This window comes from Silene latifolia, chromosome 4 (genome assembly GCF_048544455.1).
Source record: "Silene latifolia isolate original U9 population chromosome 4, ASM4854445v1, whole genome shotgun sequence".
NCBI lineage: Eukaryota > Viridiplantae > Streptophyta > Magnoliopsida > Caryophyllales > Caryophyllaceae > Silene > Silene latifolia.
Window position 1 is genome coordinate 74,004,523 of NC_133529.1, and position 17,313 is coordinate 74,021,835.

At 36.6% G+C, this 17,313-nt stretch overlaps 1 protein-coding gene across 7 annotated transcripts; it reads right to left on the bottom strand.

The window, feature by feature from the left end:
* Nucleotides 1-1,398: 1,398 nt before the first annotated feature.
* LOC141653584 (uncharacterized) lies at nt 1,399-9,924 on the bottom strand. Of its 7 annotated transcripts, XM_074461407.1 has the most exons (12): nt 9,837-9,924; nt 8,017-8,150; nt 7,605-7,786; nt 7,151-7,466; nt 6,933-7,063; nt 6,767-6,844; nt 5,660-5,996; nt 5,381-5,580; nt 4,490-4,566; nt 3,087-3,188; nt 2,263-2,449; nt 1,399-1,786 (listed from the first exon to the last, which is right to left on the bottom strand). In XM_074461407.1, coding segments are annotated over exons 1-12 (1,833 nt in total). In that variant the 5' UTR covers nt 9,839-9,924; the 3' UTR covers nt 1,399-1,699. The 7 variants fall into 7 exon arrangements, with proteins under 7 accessions (XP_074317508.1, XP_074317506.1, XP_074317507.1 ...); XM_074461405.1 differs by having other exon boundaries at nt 6,933-7,466; XM_074461406.1 differs by lacking the exon at nt 9,837-9,924 and adding an exon at nt 8,328-8,491 and having other exon boundaries at nt 6,933-7,466.
* Nucleotides 9,925-17,313: the final 7,389 nt, after the last annotated feature.

Genomic DNA, 17,313 nt, shown 5'->3' on the forward strand with positions numbered 1-17,313 from the left:
CTATACATCTAATAAACTATAACGTTCAATAAAATTGCATAGATTTTAAATTTAATATATAATTTTATGATGATAATAATTAATACCATAAGTGTGCATGTTTATACTAATTAATTATTTTATTTTAAGGAAATTGACCATCTTCTAGTCTTCTATAAATATTTAGGAAAATTACCAGGCATCTTCTTTCTTTTATTCTCCTTGAAATTGACTATCTTAATTAATTATTTTATTTTAAGGAAATTGACCATCTTAATTAATTATTTTATTTTAAGGAAATTGACCATGTTTAGGAAAATTACCAAGCTTCTATATAATTTAATTTTAACCCAAACTATATAATATTTGCATTGAGATCCCTTAATCAGGTCTATCACACGGTGCTAGTGATTTAAAACTATATAGTATAATTAATTTGCATAACTTTCTTTAACGTTATTGCTCTTTCAAGTACACAATTTACTCTTTCATGTACTTTTTGTCATTAATTTTCCTTACCTTACCCTTCTTCTAAAAATACAAACAATACAAGTTCTCTCCCTTTCTTCCTATCAAAACTAATTAAATATGAACCAAATTGCTCAATTATGGATCTTAGTTTTCAAATTAGCCCAGTAATGATGCTAACTTAATCAATCCTGCATCAATAATCAATAATATCAAATTAAGGAGAATTAATTTAAGGGTAATAAATTAGGGTTTATGCAAATTGTATAACAACATGATTTTTGCCTGTTATTTTATTGTTGGTACCTTTTGAAAAGACTATTGAACGTACTGTACGTGTGCTATGGCGAAGCCGGAAATCTAATAATAATATTGGGTTTCTTTTTGGATGTCCAGGGAGGCAAGGGAGAGGTGGTTTTGAGTTCAAGTGGGTCTGGGTGGGGTGGGGACGGTCTGGGTGGGTGAGGGATCGTCTGAGGTCGGAGGTGGTGGCAGGGGCGGTGGTTGTTGGGTGGTGGTCATTGGAAGGAGGAAATTGAAAATTGAGTAAATTATGTTGAAAGGAAGGGGTAAAATGGTCATTTATGTACATAATTGAGTAAAACATGTACATGAAAGAGCATAACCCTTCTTTAATTACATTGAAGTCGCTTGGTTTCTGGATTTAATATATAGTATTAATGTACCTTATGTTCCCCCACTCAAAGGCTACACTAATTTTATATATTATAAAGTTGTCCCACCCATATGTACTACCCGGCCCATTTTCAACAATGTGGTATAGATTCGCCCCGTCTCTTGTTTGTGACGGATAGCGTCCGTCACAAACAAGAATTTGTGTTATTTGATTGTGAAAGGTGAAGTCTAACAAATAATAACCTCAATTATACTTCTTACTGAATACATGATTCATTTAACACCAAAAAACAAAAAAAAAACAAACAAAAAAAATTAATACCAACATAAAGTATCAATTTATCATATATCACTATTTTCTGAAAATCCTTGTATGAATTGTAGTTGCAAGATCTCGTGATGATTATAGCCTAATAGACTAATGTTAAGCTCAGCTTGTTATGAGCAAAAATGTTGAGCAACCTTAAGTTTGTAAAGGGCAAGATCCATCTCCTATACAAAAGTTGAATCTAAACTTCTTCAGTTACAGTCAAAAATACCCGGGATACTAATGAAACGTTATGCTTCTTTGTCGACTACGAGCTATATAGGAACAGCTTTCTCAGTATCAAAGCTACTACACTATAGCTGAAGCAAAAGAGCGCGGCCCGATACCTTTCAGGTCCGTCACTTGCCAACCAAGGCCCTCCTCATACCGCTCAACCTGTGAATAAATCGGTATGTCAAGGTACGATTATTTGGTTGCATAACCAACCATCATACGTCCTCAAAATCATCGCATTAAATCTAGGTCACGACATCACAATGTAAACCAGTAGTAAACATTATAAACACGACCACATTTTCAGGCGGTATCGGCTACATTTATGAGGCTGAAACCACGATTTTATGTGTTTCTAAAATTAAACAATTTTAAGATCAAGGCTGAAACCACGATTTTATGTGTTTCTACATTTATGAGGCTGAAACCAAGATCAGACTGGTAAACAATTTTAAGATCAAGGCTGAAACCACGATTTTATGTGTTTCTAAATTACCATTTTCCAACATGCAATGGAAGTGAGCATGCATCGTCTATAAGAACATTAGTCAGGAATACTAAATTGAGAATAGCACAATGGGGGGGGTACTGAAATAATGGTGGAAAGGAGACGACGCAAGAATGGAAGAGAAAAGCACCTGGTCTACTATATTCTCGTTCTCATCCACACCCCCAATTGCATATATGTTGTTGTTCAAAACAACAGCAGTAGAGTATCCCCTGTGGTAATTCATCGGCTCATGCATCCTCCATGTTCCAAGCCGAGGATCAAATACTTCCACACTACTGATCATAGAATTTCCATCAAAACCACCTACCGCATACCTGTGAGATGAGTTTCATTATTTCTCAAGTCATTAACCAAGCTGAAAATCGAAAAAATGAGGAAAGTTTTTTTTTAAAAAAAAAAATCATCTGACTTATTTCTCTTTGTATCACCAGTGATCTGGTGATAAGATAGCGTATTGGAACGCAGAAGACATTAAACACAATTCAGTACCTCTAGTTCTAGAAGGTGATGAGCGGCATTGTGACACTATCTATACACAATGGTATATTCTGTCCACATGAGGAAAATAAAAGGGCAAAGGGTGCTTATAAACCATAATACGACATTTTAAACCTTTTATTACTCAGCTTGCCCCAGATCATTTTGGCATTAAGGCTTTGATGATGATAATGAATTAATGATCATTTTGGCATTAAGGCCCCAGATCACATATGGTCTCCCACCACAATCAACTTGTAATTTGTGACTATATATGAGCATTCGTCAACTACATTCACAACAAATATCACGCTATCCTTCAAAGGTCAACTCCCCTAACAGATAACAGCAGCTAGCCAGCTAGGATAAACTGCACTAACAATGAAAAATGACGAGGGACACTGATAATATTTAATAAGCAGCGCATAATAAAATCTGAGTGAGTAAAATGAAAGGAAAACCCAAAAAACGTACAGTTTTTCATTCAGCACAACCATGCTATGACAGCCTCTCGTTGTATTCATGCTCCCAAGTCTGCTCCAAGAATGTTCTCTTGGGTCAAATCTTTCAGTAGAACTGTCATGAAAAGCTTCAAATTAGCTCATAGGATATGCCTAACTCTTGTTGCTTCCCAAACTCAGCTTCACCTTCAAAGGCATCAATTTCCAGTTTCCATTTAAGGGACTAATCCACTTCATTTTCAGCACAAATAGAGTCAGATAATGAAGTCCTGATTATAGAGTTAAAACTTAGAAGGTTGGAATGCCAATTACTAAGCCCAAAATTTATCAATATCATTCCTAGAAAGCACAAAATAGCAGCGAAAACTACCCTAACCACAGATGCCTAATTCATAGGCGACTTAATGTCCTTGCAGAAGGAAGAAGAATCCCGAGAGGAAGGTAATATTACAGCTATTGAAAAGAAAATAATGCATCATTCGAAGAGCCTTACAAGTTACTACTCCTCTACCTTGAGTCTGAGCAGTTTTCCACCTAACTATTATGTTGTCGTATTTTTGTTATATAATTAGACCAAATCATCCTCCCAAAACAAAGCATTATTACAACTCCCAGTGCCTAAAACAGCACACAACATAAAGCTTCTAAGTGAAATTTGTCTAAAATGTAGTATCCTGAATTCATGATGTTACCTTGTGGGAATTCCAAAAATGTTTACCAAATATTTTAGTTTTTCACTTGTTAAGTTATGACTTTTGAATTGATATTCCATCAGTGTTAGTTTTTCTCCCCTCTTATGGCCTTATTTTCCCCAAATACATACGTTATTTGCAAATGCACCAGCTAAGCAATCATTTTTTTCCAAAAAGTAACAGGTAATGATTGCAGAAATATCAGTAGAGTACTGGCAACAGTTATCACAGATAAAGAATTGGTGTAACATGTTTCAGACCTTACTATTTGAACGCATAAGCTAGGTCTCATGGTGGGTAAAATACCAACCCCCGTCACTGAAAAGGGAAAGGATATAGTGGATGTGGCAGACTGGCAGGGCGTCAATTGTGGCATGCCACTGACCAAAATCAACTGGGAACAGGCTAAACAATATGCACCCTATCTACTGTGCAGGTGAAGAGCAGCCTTGACACATGTTTGAAGACTCATCAGTGTAAGCCTATTAAAACCTGATATGGGGTCACTAAGTCACTTGACGCTAATTTGCTGCTGAAAATCTATAAAAAGGCAATACACAAGCAGAGCACTGACGTAATGACAACGTGCAGAGAAAAATAATGAAAAAATTCATCATGAGAATACTTGAATGAAGTCAATGCAGATTGCAGGCGACTAAGACACAAGCCTTGATGGATGCTTAACGCAATGCAATAGGTAGTTCAAGAAACGTAACTACCTTACCTCAAGTAATCTTGCCCATCAAAGCCACCAACGGCATAAAGAGCACCATTAAATTCCACTGCTGCAAGAGCAAACCTCTACACAAGATAACATAATCACATAATATGATCACACATTAATCGAGAAAAAAGACGCAACTGCTGTACAAAGATATGAAATATATTAAAAGTAAAATAAAAAAACGTTAGAAAGTAACTGACATCCATCCAAAACAAGTCACTTGGTGACAGGCTATGTTACTCGGACATAGATACATCTGAGCAGTGAAATGACAAAACTTTTAGACACAGATACTCTGCCCTAAACTAAAATTACGATGGTGGAGGTATTAAAAAAAACATGTAAAATTGAAATACTTCTAAAGTGAAAAAGAGATATATTGAAGAAATAAAACTAAAATTTATTAAATACATACTGAAACGGTTTCTTATTCTACTTTTGTCATGCAGGCCACCGGTCTAGATCTCTTGTAGAAGAAGTGTAAAAGTGTATAGGATCAAGTATTGAATAATACCCATATTCTTGAGTGTAAGATCGACATGGGTATTACCCGAAATGCGAAGAATCAGTGTAACATTATTAACATAGGTAATAACTAATTACAGAAGTGGAGTTACCATCTATCAATCACGCGAGACACTAAAAATAATACTATTGCCGCCAATACAACGACAGTACCACACACATACACAAAAGTAAGGAACTGGGAAAATTCACAAACATAGTTGTCATTTGATCTCAGACCATATATATCTACCAGATGTAATACCCATTCCCAGCTGCTTAATGCAGCCTAATCAAATTGCAAGGTAAAGAATGCATCACTCCAGCATTCAAAACTAAAAGCAGATCAAACAAGAAGCCAGGCAAAAAGAAGAGTAACAATTTCACCTTTTCCAGCATTGATCTAGCAGATATCCATCGTCCAACATCCAGGTCAAACATCTCAACATCTGAAAAACTGCTAACACCATCCCCACCACCCAGTGCAAATATCTTATCATGCAATGTAACGGCAGATAAGTTTCCCTTCTTCTTGTTCAAACAAGCAGGCATTGTCCACTCATTATACAGAGGACTGTAGCGTTCCACTTCAAAACAACGCACAGCTATATCAACAATTGACTTGGTTGAGTTTCAAAACCCAAAAAGATAATTAAGCACCATTACCTGTATCATACCACAAACCATGAGATCCACCAGAACAACCACCAATCACATAGATCTCACCCTTTAACCTAGCAACAGACGCATAGGATCGAACTGAACTCATTGGACAAAGAGCTTCAACAGTATCTTTCGATGGATAATACGCTTCAAATGATGCCAGCCATGACTTCCCATCATATCCTCCTGCCATAAAAATAATGTCATCGAAATCCGGCTGCTGGCCACTACATGACGCCGCCATTGTTCCAAGTGTAAATGTCTCACAATCGCCAGGCAAGGGTTCCAGCATCCTATCATCAAGACCTTGCAACAGCTTTACTTCTGATTCTAATATGCGCTGTAAATCCACATAAACAAGCCGTGCAACAATTATGAAGAAGAAAACCTTAATCAACAGAGACTAAAGTTCATTCTAATGCAAAACTTAAAGGAATGCACATACACTATATCAAAAGAGATGCATATTTGTGCACAAAGAGATACACAAAATTTAGGTCAAAGCATGGTATGCAAATGTTGAATCACGGTTACGATAATGGTTGTGAAATCTTGATATCGAGATGTCAAGGATGTAACGTAAAGGGTCCCGGCCAATGTGGGACGTTTAACAAAACGTATTACTCTTTACTTCCGAAGATCAAAAACTTGAGATAGTTTCCATGTTTGTGGTTTATCTTTTCTCTCTTATGAGTTATGACCTCTTTTTCACAAATGTATACACCATTTGCAAAATCCATGTTTGTGGTTTAACTTCCCTCTCTTTTGACCTGTTTTTTGACAAAGGTACACCATTTGGAAGCACACATGTTTCCTGATATATTTTCCAAGAACAGTATTATAGATTAAGGCACTGGAATATTGGTAAACTACTGGGGTGTTTTCTGCGATATCGGTTGACGCGGTTGAAAAATCAGTATTTTTCAAATGTTATAAATGGGAAATATGTCAAACAACATAACGGCTACAAGGATAGAAAATCCTCTCCTCTAATCAGCACCAGAAGATAAAACCAAGTTGATATATCCCAGGAATGTGAGATGCCAAAAAGAATATGAATAAGCAACCACCAAGGAGACACATTAACTGAATAGAGGTGCAGAAGTTTACCACTTGATGCTCCAATTGTGCGATCTTATCAGTTGACTCTTGCTTAAATGCCTTCAGCTCTCGAACTTCTAACATTAACTTCATATATGAACGTAGCATACTATTCAGACTTGTGGATACATGTATTTTAAAAATCATGCCAGCATATGACTCTTACAAAAAGAACCTGAGCTATAACGGATGGATAATTTGATGGCAGTAAAGAGCTGTCCTCGACATTATCCTCCTCAGTAATTTCTTTCTCTTGTGTAACATCAACCTCGAAATGTATTGCACTGGTCCTTGAAGACTTGTGTACTTGTGTTTCAGGAAAAGAATCTGATGGTTCAGAATTCACATCCAGATTTTGTAATTGTTCAGAAACCAGCTCTAATTCATTCTTACCATTTGTTTCTGTATCATCTCTTAGATATTGGGACATATCCATATGGTGTGTAGAGGGATCAGATGCCACATTTTCATTGCATTCCCCGATTCGCAGCCTTGGTGGTCGTAAATTTAGTATTTCCGAATTCCCTGGATTTCTCGTAGAAGGAGCTGGTGCAACAACTTGAGTTGAAAATAAGGCTATCAACTTGTTGGCTTGAACATGGTCTAGCTCAAAGCAGAAATGGCTATGAGTATAATAATTTTCTTGAATTACTGGTGAGAACTGATTCTCTAGCAAAGGACGGCAATTCTTCAGGGTGCGTATTAGAACCTACATCATTGATTATACAATAAATAAAAAAGCAAAAGGACAATGGCAATTGGTGGGAAGCTTTATACTCCGTATAATACATCTAAGTCTGCCCTAAACAAAATGGTTCAAGTTAGACAGCTATCAGGACAACAATACCTGAGCAGGAAATCCTGTTCGCTCTGAACCATCTCTAGTCCAACCATATGGGTTAATATTCAGTTGGCCAGGACTAGCAGCCTCATAAATTCCATGAAGTGACCTTTTGGAGTAGTTGAATAGAAACAATGGCAAACCTGGGTCAATATTCTTTACATATCCAAAGTGCTGAGCAGGTAAGCCTGTTAGAAAACCAAGGGAGAAAAAAACAGTTGAAGAATACATGAAAAAAAAAAAAAAAAAAAAAGTCCTTAGAAATCCCGATTTTTATACATGATCGTGAAGCACCAGGAATAACTTTATCACGATTAGGACATACATTCAGACAATGAAAAGTTAAATGAAGAATGAGGATAAATCTAGGATAAAGTATAAAACCTCCAAAATATAGAGGTGGAAAGTAATCACCTACCAAAAATTTGTTTAGTAAGACACTCATTCATGGTTTTATTCGTGCAACCAAATATGACACCACCTAGATTAGCCTTCTCTAAATTCCTACATGGATTTGGAGTAGAGTTCTTCATTTTTTTCCGATAAGCCTTCCTGTACCAAGAGACACTCAGCTTAAACTAAGTGAAAGAAATATCAAATAGAAAAGTAAAACATAGCACAAGAACAAGAAAATTGTTTTGACTGAAACTGCAAACTAGAGTGATAGAATTAGCACTGTATACACTTTGCAACTAGGTGGACAGTGGACCTAAACCATATTAAACTCACATTTACACGGAACAAAGTAAGTGAAATGACAGGAACAAAGCCAGGAGATTGCCTCTCAATGTGCTCAAGGATGTAGCACCTCAAAATAAAAGATGACATAAAAAAAGGTTACAAATCAAAGGAACCATCCAAGAGAAGGAACTTATATGTGGAGTAGTGGAGGTAAACAAATGATTGGGACAGAGGAGTAGTGGAGTACCAAGTACTAGGTCAAAAATTCTTTGTACGAAGACGTTCTAATGAGTCAGAATCAAATGATTCAAACACAATCATTTAAAAGTCCAAATACTCGGCTGTTCAACAATTCAGAAGATACACATACAACATAGCATTGACATACATAGGGAAAATACTAATGCAAGTATCAAAAACAATACTCATATGTGCAGCAACATACATAGAAACGAAAAAAAAAAAAACATTGGAAACCAAAGCACTCATGGCTTATGTATAGTGTTGAAATATGTCGATATGTTGAGATATATCGACATATCTCAACAATAAGTCATAAGGTAAAATGGAATGGATAACTATGAATTATGTGTGTAATTTTTAAAAACATGTCAGATGGCAAGATGAAGGCTATGCATCTACATTCAGAATTCATCAAATTAACAATCACTGGAATACTGGATAATTATGAGAAACTATTAGGAGTCACACTATTTGTTTGTAATTAATATAATATGGAAGATTATTAGAGTACAATTGTACAAAACAAGAGGTAATGAAATTAAGGAAATCCTCCAAAAAAACGCCAACCTAATATCAGTGAAATGAAATGCCCAACTCCTAAAAACAACAAAATTTCCCCAATATCCCAAATGATCCCTCTTATGACTAGGTAAGGGGGTCCAACTTATGCAACCTTTGCCTTGGATTGAAACCCAAAGAGACGTTTCTACTTTCTAGATAAACATAAACCCAACTATCCAACTCCCAAGAGGGGTTTATCCAAGTATCGCTTTGATTATAAGTAAAAACAATCCCGACCACCATTGTCAGTTGTCGCCATGATAAAAAGAAACATGAAACTTAAAACAGACAAAAAAAGAAGCTAACAAAACTGTGAAGAGATTATTCACCAAAGAACTTAATTAAACCAATATATGACAAAGATTCAAAGTAAACAATTCTCCCAACAAACAAACAACATTAAAACATAATCATCAACGAAACCGAAATTAAAAAAAAAACGTTCTAGATACGCAACAACTTATCAGAAAGAACACTACGAAAGAACGAATAAACAAAGGAAATGTATAATGTATAATAATACGGAGTACTTTACAACACACTTTCATAAATTCATCAGAAAGAATCCATTAACGAAACAAAAAACCCAGCAGAAAAAATGCATAATAAAGAACCCAGAAGCTAAATTCAATAGTTAGGATATGAGACGGTCTGAACATAATCAGTTACAGGTATTAATTAATTAATATAATAGGAACAGAAATATTAAGAAAAGAAGAAGCAAGAAGAAAGTAGGGAGGGAAAGGAATTTACATGGGAAATGGTAGACTGGTCGAGTGGAAGTCTTGGGGAATTAGTGAGAAAAAAAAAGCAGCTGAGTTTGAAGCCTCTATTTATACCCAACCGCACCACCTGCACCATGTCACAAATGTCTCCTTCCATACCCTATAGTAGTAGGCTAGGTAGGACGGACACGGACACGTTCACGACACGGACACGTGACACGGCATCCCATGAAATTTTGGACACGGGACACGTTATTTAAATTAATAAAATATATATTTTGTAGTTATATATCTGTGATTTTACTTTTGAAAAAGTATTTGATATTAAATTTAAATAAATGAAGGTAAAATTTGACGTTAAATATAACTTATTCTCATTTTTAAAACCAAAAACCAACTTATAATCAACCTATTTCGACATCTCATTACTTGTCTAAAGAACATCATTTGCCCACCAAATTCAACCTTATAAAAATTCACGTCATTTACCTTAAATTCAACTTTCCGTTTGAAAGTGTGTCCAAATACCATGGACACGGCTCAAAATACCATGGACACGCGTCGGACACGTGCCCAAATAAAAGATGAAAGTTAGACACGGCTTTACAGGTGTCTGACACGTTTTGACGTGTGTCCAACGAGTGTCGTGTCCGACACGGGTGTCAGACACGGGAAAACCGATTAGGAGAAGTGTCCGTGCAACCTAGGTAGTAGGGACCGAGTAAAAAATATCCGATCTAAAAAAAAATATAAAAAAATCCAAATATATGAATACCATTTAAATTAGATATTCGATCCAATTTTTTCCGAATAAACTGGATCGAATTTAGATTGTGATTTTCTTAAAATCGGATATCCGAATCCGATCCGAATTTTAAAAATTTATATATATATATATATATATATATATATATATATATATATATATATATATATATATATATATATATATATATATAGATTTAGGATCCGGTGAGAACGGTGAGAAAGACCTACAACAATAGGATTTTTAAAACAGATTTTTTACGTTCTGCCAAATTTTCCTAATTTCGCATTCATATATATGCGATATTTTTTTTCATTTCCTTCTCTCTCCTCTCATTTTTTAATCTCCGTTCTTCTCTCTACCTTTTCCCCAAATCATCATAAACCCTAATTTCTTCCCCAAATCATTTGTTCGTCAATTTATGGTGAATCTATTGCCGATAACGATGATCGATTATTAGTCGTCTGCCGTTTAATTGTTCTACTTTCCTTAATCGTTCTATTTCTATGAATTTCGCAAGTAATTTGGTATGATTTGATCTTCGCCTTTTAGTTGTTAATGCCGATTTCTTCGATTCTTTGCTTTAATAAGCTGAATTATTCTTTTAATAAGCTGAATCTAATTACTTCATTGTCTTTGAAATCACTATTGCAGGTTCATCTGCGTTACGGTCGAGCTTTTGGTAATTAGGTATTTATCTTACTGTCGTGATTAATTTTAGGTTTATTTTTGTTTATGTCCGGATTATTCTTTGATTTCATTTGATGTTTACTTCCGTTCGGTTGCATGCAGGTTGTTGTTCCGTTCCAATTGAAGAGCATTGTCGTCTTAGTGTATTATCAACTAGGTATTATATTTTTCCTATTTTCTTTTTGTTCGATTTTACATTTTTTTTTCTTTTTACTGTGTTATCAGTCTAGGTTTAACATGATCGTAGTTATGAAGTTTCCTTCCTGAAATTTGTTTTGTTTACAACAAGTTTTTGTCGTTTTTTATGTGTATTTTCTTGTCGAGCTGATTTTATGTGTATTTCCACGTTGTGTCCTTGTGTTTGCCTTTCAGAATTAAGTCTGTGTGTGTTTTATCTGATTTTTTTTATACATTTAAATGGTTCCGTATCATCTAAGTACGTCCCAACGGTTAATAGTCACACTAAGACAGTTGCTAGGTACATTCATGTGGTATGTTTGTCGTGACGATATGTCCTATGTATTTGTGGCATTTTTGTATGCTTGGCATAAGGTGTTTGATATACTGTTATTATGCTTTCTGTATTACTTTTTTTTGTTTTGTTGCGTGTTTCAGTGGGGGTTTTACACTTAAGGAGTATTTTAGGGTCTAGGTGCACTTTAATACGCGTTAACCACGTTTATTTAGTCCATAGGTACGTTATTTTTGAGTTTAATAAAATGAATGCATCAGTGCCCTTTTAAGAGGGTGATCATATCTGAATTTGTTCTGCAATGTTTGTGTTTTGTACCTGTAACGTATCTGTGATGCCCCTGTGATGTAGGCAGAGTATTTTTTTCATGGATGGTTTGTGTGTTGATCTGGGTTTTGTATAATTTTGGGGTTATGTGCCAGTCAGGTACGTCTATACGGGTCATATGTCGTTCAACGAGTTGCTGGATACGTTTTTAGTTTAGGTTGTGTGTATATATGCAATATGCATACTGTTTGTACTCTGAGGTTAAGTATGGAGTGATACCTGGGTTGAGCATTTGAAGGGTTTGTGCACTTGAAGCTGTTTGTTGTGAATCCATGGCTTGTTTTTTTTTCTTCAGCTTGGTTATTTTAAATGAGGCTATTTTGTGTTTTGCCATGTGTAATTTAGGTTTAGTTCATCATATATGTCGATACGTATTTGTTGTTTGCTAGGTACATTGATTACATTGTCAGCTAAATTGTTTATGATTACAGGGGTCATCATGAAAAGATCACGTTCAGAAACGTTGCCACTAGACGGAGCAGGGACAAACAGACATCAAGAAGTGCCTGACACAAGTATACAACAAGCTGGATGTGATCCTTCTGAAGATTTTCCGGTATTGAAAACAAGGATGAGTCCTAGCGGTCTTCTACATTTCATCAATAGTGGCCTCTCCGACAATCAAATCTCAGACATTCAAGAGATGGGCTTTGGCGGTATCCTGTGCCTTAAAACTGATATGCTTCCCGGGCAGTTAGCATACTGGCTTGTTTCAGGATTTGATCCATTTACGTCTTCCCTCTTAAACAACCAGCTCCCTATTCGCGATGAAGATGTTCATCTTGCCACGGTGTTACCCATGGGTGAGGTGGAAATAGTGCAAGCGACTCGTTTTGAGCAGACCGAGGTGTTTGTAGAGCTGGTTAATGCATGGAAGTCCCAGTTTGAGGGTGTTGACAAAGTTACCAACACCCACATATTGCATAAGATGGCTGAACAAAGACAAGGTGGGGACGATTACAAGAGAAATTTTATCGTATATGTTGTGTCTGCGTTTCTTATAGAAGTTAAGGGAAGTATTCCAAGTTTGCGAATACTCAAGTGTTTGAGGGATGTCTCCTTAATCCCAAAACTGAGATGGTGCGATTTTACCCGAAGAAACTTAATTGCAAGTGTCCAACAGTGGAGGGATGAGAAGGAGAAGGAGGCCAATGGGAGCTGCAAGAAGATCTATAAAGGTCCTATAATGGTTCTAATTCTCATTTATCTCGATAGGATGGTTTTTAAGGCTAGAATAGTTGAGCGGGTGTTCCCAACATTATGCACATGGACGAAGGAAGCGATATCTTCGCGAATATCTAAAGAAAAAAAGGGAAGCTCATCGTTTTGGTTCTGGTTTTATTGATACGCAGTTGGTAAAGCACCCAAGTTGCTTTGGTTCTAGGTATGTTGAGAGCCGTGGCAGAACAGAACCTGATGTCGTGTCTGAGGATGATGTTGTTGGCAATGATGAGGATGATGCCGCCGACAACAATGGACGTGATGGGCACGATGCTAACAGATCACATGTCAGCTCTTGTATCGAAACGTTGGCAAGCACAATAAAGCCCTTGTTATCGCATTTCGAGAATTTTGCATATTCGATCAATAATGTTAAGCGTATAATGCCAAATTCTGTGGTTGTTTGTCAGCTTTCCGCCATGGCAGACTCTCTACTAGGGGGATTCCAGTTAACACCACCTATTGAACCTGAAGAAGAGGTTGGGACAAAAGTGGATTGTCGACGAGGTGACCCAGTTGTTGGTGGCAATGACATGCACACTGATGAATCTGTTGCTGCCCCGGGTTCAGGTGCAGATGCACGTATTGTTAATGTGCCGTCTGCTACAGGGGGTAGGCCAGCCTCCGGGGTACATGGCGGTCGTGTTCCATCTACACCAGAAGGCACCAATGATGACCCTTGATGGAACGATCCCACCTTTGTGGTAGCGGCCATCGCGTTGGGTAACGCATTCAACAACGATCCAGTGGATGTACCTGTTCCAAAGAAAAGACGAGTTGCTCCCGAGTTCCCGACCTTCAACCTATTTCAATCTTAAGATAAATCGCAATCAGCTGGTTCTCCAAAATGTCCTAATGCACCTGTTGTCTCCCCCCCCCCCCCTCCCCCCGTCAGCTGCTCGTGAATCAGTTCATATAGTCCACACTGCTGCCAACACAGAGAACAAGAGAGACGTAGTTGTTCCAAATGTATACAAGTCACCCTTCATTCAAAGGAATATATCTATGTTTTCTGAATTGAGCCAATCGGAGAGAGATGTTTCTGACTTGGTTTTTAATGAGGGATCTGATGATAGGTAATTATAATCCTTTTTTATAACCTATTTTAATCTCAAGATACATGTTTAATCGTGTTCAGTTATGGAGTAATTCTCTAATATATCAGAACGTATCTATATTTTTATCCAATGTTTCTAACTGTTTTGATATATTCAGCGAGGTATTGTTCAGGAATCGTTTGTTCCAGCTAAGAAGATGCGATTTAAAGACCTTTATCGCAGACACAAAGATTTCTACAAGCGTGATAAATGCATGGGCTAATATATTAAACAAGCGAGAGGAGTTAAAAGCTGCCTCATCCCCTTTGCGTTTATACACTTTTGTTACTCATAATGTAAGTTAACCTATTAGTTTTAAACAATGATGTGTTTTTCTATATAGGTAATTTTGCATTGATATGTTATCGTTCTACCTGGATTTAGTATTGTTGTTTAATATGTTCAACTACAGGGAATTATATGTGACAATATAACCGAATACGATAAAGTGAAGCTGGTGAGCTTCAAATATGTCCCTTTTATTTTTTTTAGTAACATTCGTCAGTTTTGTCCATTTTGTGTTTTCACTAAGGTCGACATATGTGTTTAAAAAACCAGATGCTATTCCCATTTACACTTCGTGAGCCTCGTCTGATTTGTGTCAACATGATATCCCGAAGAATTGAAGTCATTCATCCAATGCGTCCTAAATCAGTAGATTTCACTGATTCTGCCCGCATGGTGGTGAGCACATGATTTTGCGCATACCCGTTTACCTTGTCAAACGTTGATTTTTAATTTTCACTCCGCCAATGTTTTCTGATGGTATTATGACTTTTTCAGGATGTGACATGACCCCTAAATCGTCCAGATTTAAGGCAGTCCTGTTTTACTCATGTGAAGAATTCGTTCCCAAAACGCATGCGATTAACATTGTGGACGATGGCATTTACGTGATGTGTTACATGGAGATATATACGGGGTGCCGCCAAATGATCAAAAATCAGGTCATAAATGTAAGATACGTCTTTTCTTTGTCTATGTACGTTAATTAAATAAGTAATCACATCTTTCACATTAATGAGTTTTATACATATTGAATCATCCAATCTAGGTCAGGGGCTGCAATTGGCAAGATCCTTCTTAAACAGAAGATAAAGTACTGTTTTGCTGTCTTGTCGTGCCCTCAGAACGAATTATCAAAACAAGTTTTGATAGATGCGAAGCGTCTCAACGTCAAATCCGGGCAAACACCCATTTTTCATTATTCAAAATTTTAATCGTTTGGTAGTTTTTTTTTTGTTTGTACGTGCTCGATTCTCTTACTAATTATATTTCCTTTTTGTTTTTAAAGGAAACAAGTGGCTGAACAGGAAGTGGTATATTCTGATACGCACCTGTTAGACTATGTGTTCCTTCCACGTGCGGGGGAAGTAGATAAAGAGTAATGATAATCCTTTTATTAGCATGTTGAAGTGTTAGTTATCTGTTAAGAACTTATATGTGTTGTTAGAAATAGCACATACTGACCTTTTTTGTTGGTGTATACGTTATTTTTGTAGTGACGTAGTAGTCGAGTCAAGCTTTGGGCAAGTAACAAAAGAGGGCATGTGCTCTCTGAGACCTCGGAAATGGGTTGCTAATATGGTATGGTCAGTTCTTAATTTCATACGTGTCTCCTACTAATTTATGTAGTATACAACAACACTCGTTTTTTCAATTTAGGTAATCGATATGTTCGGGATCTATTCAACTATACTCAATCCAGGTTTGTTGTATATCCCATCAACCACACGTGTGAGTGTTACCTTTTCATCCGTGATTCACTTAATATTATCAGTTTGTATGTCCGTCTTATAAATCGATATCTTTGTCTATTCCAGCATCTCAATCCCCAACGAGATAGAAATCTTGGTCGCAATTACATCAAAACATCATATATGCCTAAAGATGGGTCGTGTGTGAAAGCTGTAAGTAGACTGTTCTGACTTTTTTAATGTGGGTATGTAACACCTGTATTTTTTGTTTATGAAGATCACACCCATTTCATTCATACTATACGTCTTGTAATTTTGTCAACAGATTTTTATACCCATCATTGATAACAACCACTGGTTTCTTATCGTGTGTGATCTGGAGATGAAGACGAACTATATTCTGAACTCACTACGTCCTAAAGATATCCGGGCTGACAACGAACTTGCTGCGGAAGTGGTATATTTTAATTAGAATTCTAACTGTTTTCGTTCAGATATTTCTTTCCATAATGATTCATAACTCATAGGTTCAATATATCATTTTGTTTAGGTTAGTAATGTCTGCCAGATCTTATGCCGATCCAAAGGGTACACAAGCATCTTGTAGGGGTACCTCTAGCCAAGTTTTCGACCCTTACTGTTCCTCAGCAGCAAAATCTGTAAGTACACATCTTTTTTATTTACTTATCACCTAAGTACGTCTCAACAGTTATCAGTCACATTAAGTCAGTTGCTAGGTACATTAATGCAGTATGTGTGTTGTGACGATATGTCCCATGTGTTTGTTTGATTTTTGTATGCTTGGCATAAGGTGTTTGTTCACGGATGATATAATAAGGCTGCCTTTGTTGGTACTTATTTTTTAGTTTTGTTTGGTGAAGGTTTGATTGCGGTGTGCATGTTCTCAAGTGGTTAGAAGCTGGACGCAACCGAGATCTGTGGGAAGACAAGAGCAACTTTAAGGCGTTGGCTTCATATAGGAAGGCCGTTGCGCTCAACTTGTTACGTTGGCAGGAGAACACGCGCAAGGTAGTAAAAATTAATCTCATTTTTCATTTGTCTTCATCATCAGATTTAACTGATCACATCTAATTAAATACAAGGTTTACATCGTTTTTTCTCATGGCTGATATGTAGGTTTACTAGAAGTCATGGAAGCGGCTTGCATTTGGTAGAAGTGTGGCTGAGTTTGTATATCTTCTGGAATGTGTGATAGTGTAATTCGGGACTGTTCA

Excerpts from the sequence above, each read along its gene's own strand:
- LOC141653584 (XM_074461405.1), bottom strand. Across the intron at positions 6,845-6,932 it reads ATCCATCCGTTATAGCTCAG|TTAATGTTAGAAGTTCGAGA; the intron begins GTTCTTTTTGTA and ends TCATATATGAAG. Across the intron at positions 3,189-4,489 it reads GATGGGCAAGATTACTTGAG|TTCTACTGAAAGATTTGACC; the intron begins GTAAGGTAGTTA and ends TTTTCATGACAG.